At 52.8% G+C, this 14189-nt stretch overlaps 1 protein-coding gene across 7 annotated transcripts; it reads right to left on the reverse strand.

The window, feature by feature from the left end:
• Positions 1-5991: 5991 nt before the first annotated feature.
• LOC102908488 (kallikrein-1E2-like) lies at positions 5992-13933 on the reverse strand. 7 transcript variants are annotated; one of them, XR_013052792.1, is made up of 3 exons: positions 13764-13933; positions 12539-12698; positions 5992-11597 (listed from the first exon to the last, which is right to left on the reverse strand). XR_013052792.1 is itself a non-coding variant. In XM_076576521.1 (3 exons), the coding sequence occupies exons 1-3, from the start codon at positions 13807-13809 to the stop codon at positions 11978-11980; spliced, it is 333 nt and encodes a 110-aa protein (XP_076432636.1). In that variant the 5' UTR covers positions 13810-13933; the 3' UTR covers positions 5992-11977. The 7 variants fall into 7 exon arrangements, 1 of the variants encoding a protein (XP_076432636.1); XR_013052788.1 differs by having other exon boundaries at positions 11982-12698; XR_013052793.1 differs by having other exon boundaries at positions 5992-9814; positions 10025-12698; positions 13764-13923.
• Positions 13934-14189: the final 256 nt, after the last annotated feature.

Genomic DNA, 14189 nt, shown 5'->3' on the forward strand with positions numbered 1-14189 from the left:
CTCTTCCTTTTATAACCTCAGCCGTTTTGGCTACCAGCCCTTCTGGGCCTCTTTGGCCCTTTGGGCCTCCTGGTCTTTATTCCTGGCTCTCCCTCTCTCCTCACGTGACCTGGCTTAGTCCGCTGGTTATGTCTACTGGATTCTTAGGCTCTCCCTAATATTTACAGTAAACTTTCTCCTCCACCATACCCAGGAGCAATCATGTCCTCCTCTTATTTCCTTTTCAATTCACTCACATCTTCCTTCCTGCAGTTCATCCACCCAGCCCTTTCCTGGGTGCCTCTCCCTCTGCCGGGTCCCACATTTCTGTCCCCTCAGCCTGGCTGCAGCTCACATTCTAATCTTTCACTGCTCTGCCCACGGTGCCACCACGTGGTCTCCACACCCTCCACAGCCCTTCTCTGATGTTTCCATCATCCCTGGACAAGGGCCCTGCCTCTCAGTCTGGAGTTGCAGGTTTTTGATTTGGCTTTGCTGGAGACAGTGCCTGTGAGTCCTGATGCCCAGGGAGAGCAGATGTCTCAGGCTGAGGGAACCTGACCTCTCAAACCCCATTCTCCACTGGTTCAGCTGAGGGTGAATTCTAAGACTCAAACTGGATTCACAGAGCCTGGCTCAGGCCCCATTCTATTTATTTTTTTCTAGTGTCAATGCTGTGTGTGTGTGTGTGTGTGTGTGTGTGTGTGTGCATGCAGACCATAGAGGTTGATTGTGGGTGTCTTCATCCTTCTCCATCTTATTATTTGAGATAAATTTCTGACTGAACCCAGAGTTTACCTGACCATTTAGACTGGCTGGCCAGGGAGCCTCAGGGATCCTCCTGTCCAGGCCTCCCTAGTGCTTTGATTCCATGTGCACCCCACTTCTTTGTGGGTGCTGGGGATGAAATTCAGGGCCTCATGGTTGTACAGCAAGTACTTTACCAATCAAGTCGTCTCTCCAGTTCCCATTTAGTTGCGGGGTCTCATGTATCCCAGGTTGAACTTGCTGCACAGTGAAGAATGAGCCTGAACTTCTTTCTCAAGCCTGCTGCTGCCAGCCTCCCAGGGCTGGGCTTACAGGCGTGTATCACAGGCCTGGTTTATGCCTAGCAGGGATTGAATCCATGGCCTTGCGCATGCTCTACTGACTAAGCTGCCTTCCGGACCTTCGTTTATTAGTCATTTATTTGGAGACCCTGGTGCATCTGTTTCTCATCTTTTAAAAGAAGTTGGTCAGAACAGTACTGGCTCCCACATGAAGTTTTTTTCTGAAACACCAAATTATTTTTTTCAAGTTTTCATAGTAAATGATGGTGGTTAGATTCATCATGCCCAAACAGGCTGTTTATGAGGAAGATTGTCCCAGTCTTCAAGACACAAATATTGGGGGGCTAAGATTCTGGTTCCAGGGATACTGTTGCCCCTTGGGTATGAAGCAGTCCTTCTTGGTTGTCTTAGGCTAGGGTGATGGGAAGGTACAGGACCTTACTGGGGTTGAGTGAGGTAATGCCCATGGAGCATATGTGCAAATCTTAAAATCAAGCTAATGCTTAAAAACCAGTCAGCATGTGTGAATCAGGCATGAACTCTAGAACAAGGCAGGCTGAGTTCAAATCCTGCCCAGACACACAATGCTTTCTTAGTCTTTCTGTGCCCCGTTTTCTTCATTTATGAGGTAGGGATGGTAAGTGCCTCTCTCTACAGTAGCGCTGGTGGCTGGGGTCCCTGCAGGCTGGGAGTCAGTGCTGAGCTACAGTCTCTGGGCACAGAGGTCAGGGAAGCAGATGGGGTGAGGGAAGAAGACATTTGTTTTTGTTTCTTTATTTCTTTTTTGTTTTTGAGACAGGGCTTCTCTGTGTAGTCCTGGCTGTCCTGGAACTCAGTCTGTAGACCAGGCTGGGTCAAACTCAGAGATCTGCCTCCTGAGTGTTGGCTGTTTCTTTTTAATCTCACAGGTGTGACACCCTTTTCTGTATCCCTAAAATACCTTGACCATGACCTGGTTTACAGTTAAGGAAACCGAGGCACGGGGAGAAATGGGTGAGTGAGTGAAGTCCAGTGTGAGGCCACACCACAGAGTGAAGAACACAGTGGATGGAGTCCAGGTTTCCCAAGTCTTCATTGCTCAGGCTGTGCTGTGGAAAGTGCGACTTGTACTTGGAGGAACTAGCCACTAGGTGGCACCAGGGTGACTCCACAGGGACCTTTTTTCCTCTATGGGGGAGGAGTGAGTCACCTCCACTCTTGTGTCTGAGGGACAAGGGACAGAGAATTGTTCTGGATCTGGGGAGGAGACTGAAGTCTGGACACATGGCTCTGGGGAGGAGGGCCCTGGTCTAAGGGATGAGGGCTCCGGTGTGGACGCCTGAGGGAGAGGATCCAGGGCCTGGACTCCAGTGTGTGAAGGAGGAGAGCTGGAGTCTCTACTCCGGGGTTGCTGAGAGAGGGATAATCTTGCGCCAAAACACGAATAGCATTTGAGGGTCTGGGCCTGGGTGCTAGTACCTGTCTCCCCAAGATCTGGGAGTCAGGCCCTCGCCTTCTCTAGGGCTTCACCAGCAGTCAGGACTTCCCACTCCCAGCCTCAGTGGTGAGCCTGCCTGAGTTGAAAGGCAGCACTCAGTGTGGGGAGATGTTGGGAGTGCTTGGGGCTCAAGTTGCCAAGGCCTACAAGGTCACTTTTCAATCTGGACGTGGGTCACAGAGGCACAGTCCTCAGAACACTTATGGCTCTGTCCCTTCCTCTCTGTCCTGTCTGGTTTTATGTCAACTTGACACAAGCTGGAGTCATCTGAGAGGAGGAAACTCAATTGAGAAAATTCCCCCGTAAGATCGGGCTGTATATAAGCCTGTAGGGCATTTTCTTAATCAGTGATCTAAGGGGGAGGGTCCAGCCCACTGTGGGTGGTACCATCCCTGGGCTGGTGGTCCTGGATTGTGTAAGAAAGCAGGCTGAGAAAGCCAGGGGGAGCAAACTAGTAAGCAGCGCCCCTCCGTGGCCTCTGCATCAGTTCTGTCTCTAGGTTCCTTGTTTGTTTGAGTTCCTGTCTTAACTTCCTTTGATGATGGACTTCAGTGTGGAAGTGTGAGCCAAATAAACCCTTTCCTCCCCAACTTGCTTTTGGTCATGGTGTTTCATCACAGCAATAGTCACCCTAACTAAGACACCCTCAGTTATTTTCTCACCCCCCTTTTCTTTTTGACAGGGTCTTATGGCTCAGGTTGGCCTTGAACTCATGATATGGCCAAGGATAAACTTGAATTTCTGATCTTCTTGCTGGTATTAATGCCTGGTTTGTGAGGTGCAGTGGTTTGAACCCAGGGCTTCATTCATGCTAGGCAAGCACTCTACCAACTGAGCCACATCCCCAGCTTCCTGTTTTTCTGGAACCATGTCTCTATTTATTTCCTCCATCTGCCTTATTTTCTGTAGATCCCTAAAAGAGAAGGCATGGGGATGGCGCAGGGCTGAGGTTATCTCTAGTTGGGGATGGAGATGAGGACTATGGATTATGGATACAGTGGGTCCAGACAGGTGGTCTTGGGAACCAGTCATGAAGACCATCCATGTGTCACAGATACTAAATGAAGGTTTACTCCCAGAGTTAGTGTTTGTCAGTCAAACTCAGTGACATACAAAGTCATGTGTGGTAGTTGGAATGAGAATGACCCCCATGAGACCATAAATTTACATTTTTAGTCCTCTGTTGATGAATTATTTAGAAAGATTAGGAGGTGTAGCCTTGTTGAAGTAGGTGTGTTGCTGGGGGTGGGCTCTGAGGTTTCAAAAGCTCACACCAGGACACCACCCCCCTTGCTGGTCAGGATGCAAAGCTCTTAACTACTGCTGCATCATCTGCTTGCACGCCACCATGCTCCCTGCCATGAAGATGATGGACTAACCCTCTGAAACTCTAAGCAAGCCACAATTAAATTATTTCTTTTGTAAGAGTTGCCTTGGTCATGGTGTCTCTTCATAGCAATAGAACAGTGACTAAGATACACGTTGGTACCAGGGAGCAGGGTATTGCTGTGACGGGCCTGGCCATGCTGGACTTCAGGACTTTGGACTAGAAAAGGGGTTGAATGCTTTAAGAGGGGCTTAATGGGCCATCCTAGTAGGAGCAAGCCAGTAAGCAGCACCCCTCCACAGCCTCTGCATCAGCTCCTGCCTCCAGGTTCCTTCCCCTGTTAGTTCTGCCCTGACTTCCTCCAGTGATAAGTAGTGCTGTAGAAGTATAAGCCAAATAAACCCTTTCCTCCACAATTTGTTTTTGGTCATGGTATTTCATCACAGCAATAGTAACCCTGACTAGGACAGCATGGATGTGGCCATATTCAGCTGTGGATCCATGTGCACAGCTAGAGTACCGATGTGGATGATGCTGTTAGCTGGACCTCACAGTGTAGCTTCAATAACCACAACATTGGAGTTCATATGCATAAATTAATATATAAGGTTAAGACATGGGTAAACACAGACGGTTTCCAGTATAAATTTGGAGAGCTTATGCCCCAAATGCGGATATTTGCACAAGGGATTGGATGTGTAAAAAGGGTGTGTGTGTCTTGAAACGTTTGTGCAGGGGAAGATACTGACATTTGCTGAGGTCCCAACTCTACGTCTGGGAGTTGCTTGGAATCTTGTCTAATGTGTCCTTATGTGTTGGGTCTCTGTGGCTAGGTCTACAATTCCAAATCTCCACCAAGGGGCTTTGTGGGTCCAAGGAGCTTTGTGAGTGAATGGCAGAATTACTTATACTCAGGGCTCTGTGGTACATCGAGTACATGCCCAGTCTAAACCCCTGGCATTCACCATACCAGCCCTGTTTCTTTGAAGAGCTTATTTGATCACACTCTTATTTATTTAACCCGTGAGATGCTGTTGTTTTAAGGGTACAGGGAAGTTCTCTATTTGTATATGTATGATAATGCCTGAAATACAGGACCTCCTTCGTAAACAGTGATTATTTTCATCAAGGGCATATAATATATTTATAGGAGGTTCATAGGGTTAGTCACATTGTGTAGATAAATAAAGTCAGACATATTCACAAAACTAAATAATGATTGTCAAGGGTCATACTGTCATCCACTTCAAAAGTCCATTAGTAGAGGTTCAGAATTGCAGACCCAAACCCTAGAGACCCAGCATCCATATATCAGCCTGCCAGATCAGATTCCAGGAAACTGAAACTCTCAGGCTTAGAGTTGGAAGGTGAAAGCTGCTGAAGATGCACAGAGAGGAGGACAGGAGTCAGGCGGAGGCTGACTCCCACAGAACTGCAACTTGGAGACTCTGGCAGAGGAAACCTTGGCAGGTGGACATGGCTGGAGACAAGGAGCCAGGCAGAAAGGACCAGAAAGAAGGTTAATTTGTGTTCAGTGGGATCCTGGAAGGGCCAGCACAGAGTCCCATCCGTGATGCCAAGATGCTCCCCGCAGTGTCTTCCTGCCTTCCTGTTTCCCTGGGTCTAGACACCCTGTATGGCCTCTCGGCTTCTGTTACCTTCTTCCCTCTGTCTCTGTCCGTCTTCTCTGTCTTGGATGGCTCCCCGACACTGGTCCCCCCCACACTGTCCTCATTGGTGGGAAGACCCACCCCACCACTGACTGTGTTGTTCTGTAATAAACCTTCTGGAAGATTAGAGTTTGCCGCAGGTGCTGGGTCCTAACACTTGCAAAGGAGCACTTGACTGACTGAGTCATCTGCCCAGATCCTCACGGTTTGCAAGTTTGCTTTTCAACTATTAGATTTCTCCTGCCTAGTATTTTTCTGGCCTTGCTTTATGTTTTCATGGTCGATATTGTTAATATCTTGTCCTGTCTCCTTCAGCGTGTTTATTAGGATATTTCTAACTCAACTTGAAATCCAACTTAAATATTTTGGTCACCAAATACCCCTTCACACTTCTACGGTCCAGTCACCAGGACCTTGCGCTGGATTCCCCCTGACTCTCCAGTCACTGTGCTCTCCATCAGAAAGAATTCATCTGAGATGCACAGAGCGTTGTGTAGAAGATGGGAGAGTTTATTGCAGAGAGAGGCGCAAGGGTGAGCATGGACAGTGTCGTGGTCTACACTTTAGGCAGGTTTCACTCTGTTCCTAAAGCCTCCAGAACAGGCAGTTTTTCCTGGGGTGTAGCTAGAGTTTTCCTGCCTGGCCCACAGTCAGGACAAATCTCTGTCACCCGCCAGTCCCACAGCCGCTCAGACCCAACCAAGTAAACACAGAGACTTATATTGCTTACAAACTGTATGGCCATGGCAGGCTTCTTGCTAACTGTTCTTATAGCTTAAATTAATCCATTTCTATAAATCTATACCTTGCCACATGGCTCGTGGCTTACCGGCGTCTTCACATGCTGCTTGTCATGGTGGCGGCTGGCAGTGACTCCTTCCACCTTCCTGTTTTCTCTGTTCTCCTCTCTGTTAGTCCCGCCTATACTTCCGGCTTAGCCACTGGCCAATCAGTGTTTTATTTATTGACCAATCAGAGTAATTTGACATACAGACCATCCCACAGCACTGGGGTACTTTGTTTTGTCTGTGTGACTAACAGGCCTAGTTGGAGGGGGTAGTGGAGCATCCATGTTCTTCTTCAGTCTCCTGTGAGGGTGTAATCCCACAGAGTATCAGCTCCTGGGGTAGCTCAGGACATCACATCCTATCCTGGAGCCACAGCTGTGACTCAGACCCTGCTCTTCTGAGCAGTAATTAAAGTCCAGCAGTGCCTGGGTTTCACAGGCTGTGGACAGTGAGGGAGGGGTCCAGCCCTACCCAATGCCTCCAAGTCTGTCATCAGGAGGCCTCAGCGGCCCGCAGGGTCCCTCCCAGTGGAAGGCTCCCCAGGCTAGCGGCTTGCTCTGTCAGCAGCAGTTCCTCACAAGGCCCTCACATCCTGCCAGCCTTCAGGGAGGTTGACAGCACAATTCCACTCTCCCCAGGAGAACCAGAGTTCTCGAACCTCAGCCTGACTCCCGGAGTACCTGCTGTCATCCTGATCCTGAGTACAGGCTTGTGTGGTCCCATGTGCCCAGCCATGCCCTACCTCCCCAGCTGTGACACACACACACCCGAAGGTCTCCTGTGTCCTGCGTGGAGTGCTGGGTGTCCCTCTAGCCATGGACTTGGGTGGGATTCCTTCATGCACAAGGGTGTGAAGAGAAAGCAGTGGGGTCACCACCATGTCCCCAGCGAGTGCAGGGTCGTCTCCACCCTCACTTTCTTCTGCATGCCACCCCCATCAGCTTATCACAGGATGTAGCTCTTCCTCCTCACGCCTCCCCTCCTCTCCCTCTCCCCACATTTCCTCTCTCCTCCATTTCCCCCTTTCCCCTCTTTTCTCCTTCTCTTCCGTCATCCCCTGATCAGTAGAAGATTTCCCAGGAGGCCTGGGCACTCGACCATGAGATCCCTCACAATGGCGGCTGCCTCAGACTTCCCGGTCTGAGAGGTCTCAGCACAGCGAAGCCTTGGAGTAACAGTCTGTGCTGACAGTGTGACTGTAGGTGTGAACCTGGACTTGGGTATCTGGGGTCCTGGCCCTGCCCTGCCGACACTGGAGGTGGACAGGATGTCAGTCACGTGGCCCCCTTTGAGTACAGAGCACCCCGCACACCAGGCTTGGCCAGCTGCCATGGACAGGAGCCCTCTGGCCGCGTCCTCACACTGGACAGGTCCTCACACGCCACAGTCCATAGGAGCCACTGGACAAGTGGTTGTAGGGTTTACCTCTTCAGTCCACAGTCCGCCTGAGAGCTTGTCTCTGGATCTCTAGCTGCTTGCTGTGGTCTCTACCCATGACTCACCTTAGCACCACATCTGCAGTGACTGTGAGTCCTACTGTTAACTGTGGTTTGTGGTCACCAACACCCATGTAGTGAATAAGCTTCCCCACTCTGTGGTCCTCCTCCCTTGCCCCAGCCCTGTAACACGGGGTGACCTCCTTCCTCTGCTCAGAATGTCCTTAGGCATCCTGGTGCCTCCAGAAAAATGAGGGTGACATTTTAGCATCACCCCACTATGTGCCAAGTTGCACGGGCCTTGGATCTCGCTCGAGGCTTTGCGGATTTGTCATCGTGTACCTGTGTCCTGTCTCCTGGGTGTCCCCCTTCCTCCATCTCTGAAACACACACATGCCAGGCCACCACCACCTCCTTCTGCCTGAGCAGTTTCTAGACCTGCTGTGTTCTCCAGACGGGAGGAGCACATGGAAGCCCTCTGAGGCCTGCTGGCTCCCACATGTCTCAGCTCTTTCTTCCTGTTAAAGTCATGAATCTATACCCAGCACCTGAGCTGGGAGGCTTAGGGGGTTTGGGTTCTGCCAGCTGAGTCCTGGGCCCCCAGGTGCCTAGAGCCCAGAAAAGGGGCACAGCGAGGAACATAAGATGATGGATGTCAGGTTACTAAGGAAGACACGGAGACCCCATGGGTTGTCCCTCATGGTGACTTCAATCCTCTTCTTGTATAGCTTCAACTTGTTGAACATGCTAGGCCATCTAGGCCAAGCATGGGGATTACCACCACAGGATGTCATACCTTGGAGTAGCCCGTCACAGATGAGTGGGCTTCCAGAGTCACCCTAAGGGGAGAAGGCACAGAGATAGAGTGAGAAAAGACACCCCACTTTCTCTCTGGGGTGCCTCATCTCTCACACATGACCACCACCAGATTACTGGCTGCAGCCTCCCAGTTATGCCTTCCAGAAGAAGGCAGGATAGCCTTTCAAAAGGGGGCGTAGCCTGGAGCCCTGGGAAAGGGGGAGGGGAAACTGCAGCTCCTGTATCGAGGGCAGGGTCCCCAGTCAGTACAGGGATCAGAAGGCAGGCCTCCCAGGTCAGCATCGAGGGAACAGAGGCAACACTTCCACCCTTGGTCACCTCATGGCCCCCTCCTCATGAACTGTTCCCAGAACAGATACCCTACTACACGGAGAGCTGTAAGCGGGGCAGGGAAAAGCCAGCTCTGACATTGGAAGGCGGCGGGGTGAGATCAGGTGAGGGTAAGACTTGGAGTCTGCACCCAGCTCCGCGCTGACATACTCCCTCCACTTCTGCCTTCCTGCAGTCTGATCTAATGGACACTAGAGGGCGCTTGTGAGCAGAGCCAACTTTTCCAGGCTCTGCTCCGCACCGCAGAGGGTAAAAGCATCCCAAATGGCCCAGTTGAGACCCTGCAGGAAGCGATCTCCTGTCTGCTCTGACCCCTCCCTGTCTACACTGTCTGCTGACACTTAGCTAGTCACAAGCCCCTTGGCTGTCCCTCAACCCTCCAGCCCCTCTCCCCGGGGACCTGGCACTTGCTCTCCCCTGACACCATAGGGCACCCCTCCACAGGTGTTACCTCAGCTCACCTTGCACACAGCAGCCCCTCCTACCACAGGTGCGCCTCCTGCCCTCGCGGGCCTCTTGCCTGCCCCATGGCTCCACAGCCTTATGACATCCCACCCCATCAGGTCTGAGCCGTGTTTCAGGGCACGGGGGTTCAGGAGGCCCCTCAGGAGGGGGCGCTCTTCAGTGGAACTGCTTGAAGTTGTGCAGGGTGCAACTTTCCTGAGCCATCACCTATGCCCGGCCAGGCTTTTTGGTGATACAGTTGACTTTACGTCACCCACGCGCCCGAAGCTAATCCCAATAACTCGTGAACTCACCAAGATGGATGGAATTAGTATGCTGTCTTCTCTGTCTGTGATGAGTAGGAACAGTTGCCCAGGAAGAGCAATGCAACGTCCCAGCCCCATAATGGTGCTCGGGGGGTGGGGGTGGGGGGTTGCTCTCTGCTCACTGTTGGCTGCCCAAGGTCTACTGTGGTCACGGGCACCTGGGAGATACCTAAGAAGAGGTGTTCATAGGCTGAGACCACTGGAGTGGGAGAGTGAGAGACATAGTGTGCCTTGTTAAAGCAGGGGAGCCTTCTGACACACTGGGGGGCTGATGGGCTGCAGTTTCTAAGCAGCTGAGGAGATGCTGGCTGGGCCTCAGCCCAGAATCAGGTTCCTTTGCTCTTGTCCTCTCAGAGTCCTAGGGAATGGAACTGCTTACCATGCGAGTATCTTTGTCGTCTTCCTCGTACCCAGCACACAGCATGAATTCTGCCACCCTCTGCAAATGAATTCTGTCACCCTCTGCAAATGAATTCTGTCACCCTCTGCAAATGAATTCTGTCACCCTCTGCAAATGACTTCTGTCACCCTCTGCAAATGACTGTCTTGCAGTCATCATCGGACACGAGACAGACGTCCACACACCGCAGCTTCCTTGCTCTGATAGCTGTAGGCCAAGAGAATACAGCCATGGCAGGTACCCAGCAGCCCAGAGGCCCAGCAGCCCAGCTGCCCAGTTTCTTCCAGAACTGTGCTTCCTGCTCCAAGGGATAGGGTCTGGCCCAGGCACACACTTATCTGGCCTGATGCTGCCCCAGCCAGATGCCAGGCAGAGGCTCTCCAGCTCAGGCTCCTCAGTGGGCAGGCTCAGCACCCTCATAAACTCTGTGATGTCAGCTGGCTTGCTCAGCCGCAGCAGCATCAGCTTGTGGCTGTTGTCGGTGTGGCTGAGAAATCTGGGCTTTAGGAGGCTCGTGTTGTAGAGTGGGTGTGGGACTCAGTGGCTGACAGGAACGTGCTAAGCAGGGTCTTCATCCGCACACGGGCTGCGTTGACCCAGCCCCACCACGCCGTTGCTAGGGAGGAAGCAGGAATGAGGGAGAAGGTGGGGGCTAAGGAATCTGGGCGAAAGGGGGAATGAGAGGAGAAGGGGATGGGGAACGAGAGGGAGGAGAGCAGAAACAATGAGAGAACGCTAGATGGGGAGAGAGTGGAAGACAGACAGGCGGGAAAGAGAGCATCCAGGCTGACGATGGCCCAGTGGATAAAGGCTTGCTAGTGTGAGGACCTGACTTTAGACCATCAGAGCCTACGTGAAAAGCAGGCTGAGTGGTGCATGCCTTGCAGTCCCTGTGCTGAGGACACAGACACAGCACGATCCCAAGAGCTGCCTGGCAGCCAGCTATGCTGAACATTTGAGTTTTTTTGAAAAAAAAAAAATAGGGATGGAGAATGGCTGGATAGATGACGACTCAGCGGTTAAGAGCACTGGCTGCTCTTCCAGAGGACCTAAGTTCAAGTCCCAGCACAAACACAGTGGCTCACGACTGTAACTGCAGTTGCAGGCCATCTTCAGGTCTCCAGGCACCAGGCACACACATGGTGCACAGACATACATGCAGGCAAAACACTCATATAGATCATTTTTTTATTAAGATGACTTAATAGAGAAGATGGGGTCGGTGAGACAGCTCAGGGTGTGTGGGCGCTTGCAGCCAAGCCGCATGACCCAAGTTCAATCCTAGGACCCGCATGGTGGAGGAGGGAACTGACCACTGCGGGCTGTCTTGTGACCGCCAGTTGTGTGCATTGGCATGCATACTCACATATACACGTACTCACACACACACACCAAATGCATGCGATACAAGAGGTTGAAAAACATAAGCTGGAGAGCAAGAGAGGGAGGCAGCTGACAGCCACCTTTGGCCTCCACATGCACACTCACACTCACACACACACACCAGCAGCACACACACATACACCACACACACATGACTGAAAGGAGAGAGCTAGAAAGGAAAGGGAGGAAGGGGGCAGGGAAGAGCACCATGAGAAAGCACATGGGAGCAGCAAGGACGTGGATGAGGAGAGGGGAGCAACCGGGACGGACGAAAGGCAAAGAAGAGTAGACAGAGCGGGCGAGGGAGGCGGGAAGTAAAGAGAGAACGAGAAATGGAACAGAGAGGCCACTCAGGAGCACCAGGGCTGGCCTGAGCTTCCCTGGCCTGCGGGCTCTGGCCACAGCCCCAGGTCTGATCCCATTTTCTCCCAGCTCCCTGCCCACACTCTATACTCACCCAGTTGCCCTCCCCCACACCCAGCTCAGCCCAGCCTCCCTCCGCGTGTCCCCAGAGTGGACAGGTTGGCCAGGGGAAGCTGAGGACTTCTCTCACACATGCATGCTGGGGACACCTCTTCCCGTCTGCTTGGTTCCGCTCAAGCCTGTTCTCCAGTGTGGCCAGTAGAAATGGAAGAGGGAGGGTGAGACCCAGACCCAGAGAAGGTTGGCCAGAGACCTGGAGGGGGAGACACACAGTGACAGAAAGAGACACCCAGAGGAGGACAGAGATGTCACCCAGGGGAGACACACAGACAAGGAGACAGGGAAGGAGAAGAGACCAAAACCCAAACCCAAGGCCACATGGTCACACAGAGGACAGGATGCCAAGGGACAGCAAGACAGGGACCTGGGGAGAGACCCAGGTGGTCATGGGGTGGAGGTGGGCCAGCCCCAGCTCTGCCGCCCCCAGGCTTCCTGAATCACCATCCTTCATCCCTCAGACCCCTATCTCGCATGAGGTCATTCAAGGAGGAAGGTGACATGTCTTCCTTGAAGAATAGAAGGCCCCCTCCCACACTGCCCTTCTCCTACTAATGTGTTTAGGAGATGGATTCCAGGGCCTCTAGCATGCCAGCCTCTGGCCACAAGCCACATCCTAGCCCATCCTACCGGCTGAAGCAGTGGACAGCTGTGAGCACCCACTGGGGGTGCACCAGGACACCCCCACACAGGGCCCTGCCATAATGATACACAGCCACCTGCCGGGGTTGGGAATGTCTCTCACACTCCCAGCCACTGATGATCCTGGACTCCATGAGGGGCCGGGCACCTGTAGAAAGGAATGCTGGGTGGGGCCCGGGGTTGGCATGGAAAAGGGGTGGGGGGGGAGGGGAAGCTGTCCTGTGGGTGTGGAGGGACACGGGCAGAGGACCAGGACTGAGGTCAGGATTAAGGGGTGCTAGAATGGACTGAATTTTAGGAGTGTCACCTGGTGTGTGACCTGATTAGAGAGACGTTATGCTCTGTGCACAAAGCTGACCTCAGACAGCAGCCTGGGAGACAGCTGATGAAGTCAGTGTCTGGAGCTGCGTGGGCTCCAGGGATTTGAGGGGAGCAGGGGCATGGGACGGGTGAGAGTGTGAATTGTGGGTTCTCAGGGACAGAGAGTTCCTGAAGTGGAGGAGTGAGCTCCCGTGGGTGATGTCTGCTTGTTGGGAGGGGATCCTGCGTAGTGCTGAGGGAGCAGAGTGGGAAAGGGCAGGGACAGACTAGATTGCAAATTTCAGGGGGTGTAACCCAGGAAGCTGTTCTAGGGAACCGAGGCTTTGATCACCCCCGCCCCACTGATGAGAGTTCAGAGTCAGAACAAGGAGGAAATTCCAGAACCCCAATTCCAGATTGCAGGGTTAGGGGGCTCTTTGGTCTCAAAAACAGCATGCGTCATGGGACCTGTGTTCCCAGCAACAGGACTGGGGGACAGAAGTCAGGTTGAGGGCTAGCGTGACAGTGACGCCCGTGAGAACCGCAGTCTGTCTCAGTTGGGCTAAGGAGGCTGCAGTGCAGACTGGCGGCCTCCAGTGGAGGATTCCGAATCCCACAGTGACAGACAGAGATGACCCGGGACCTGCCCCTGAGGTAAAGTGCCTGGGGGCAGGGAGTGGACAAGGGGGATGAGGAGATGCTCCAGGGCCTCAGGGTACATTCAGAAGACAGGGAGTGGGAAGGTCTGTGCAGCATGGAGGGGCGGAGATGGGGTCTCACGCTGGCACCACCAGAAGTAAGAGCCCAGTCCCCGGTCCTAAGCAGCTGGGCTGCTGGCCTGAGGAAGGACTTATGGGGGAGAAGCTGGAGGAGTCTGGTCCCCTTCCCTTCCCATGCACCCCCAAATTCTCACCACATTTCCCCAGAGACAGGATGAGACACAGAAGCAGGCACCACATGGTGGCGGGTGTCCAGGACGGGCGGTGAGCTGGGAGCTGAGTGTCCCTGCAGGCTTATAAAGTCTTCGTTCCTGCACAGCCCCTCCCGCCCTGCTGGCATGAAGAGGATGCCAGCCCACCTCCAGGTCTGCACGGAGGGCTGTGACTGGGCATGAGAACTGCATCTTCTTGTTCTGTGACGTGGATCACACTGGATGGGTCCTATGGTCTGAGCCCTGACCGTGGAAGGGCTCATAGGCAGGGAGTTTGATCAAGGAAGCGGAAATTTTGGGAGAGAGTGAAAGAACAGTGCTGTGACTAGCCCTCTATGCAGAGTCTCATCAAGTAAACGCCGATTAAGTCCTTTCCCCCAAGTCTCAATGACCAGTGCCATCTGGGCT

Source organism: Peromyscus maniculatus, chromosome 1 (genome assembly GCF_049852395.1).
Source record: "Peromyscus maniculatus bairdii isolate BWxNUB_F1_BW_parent chromosome 1, HU_Pman_BW_mat_3.1, whole genome shotgun sequence".
Classification (NCBI taxonomy): domain Eukaryota; kingdom Metazoa; phylum Chordata; class Mammalia; order Rodentia; family Cricetidae; genus Peromyscus; species Peromyscus maniculatus.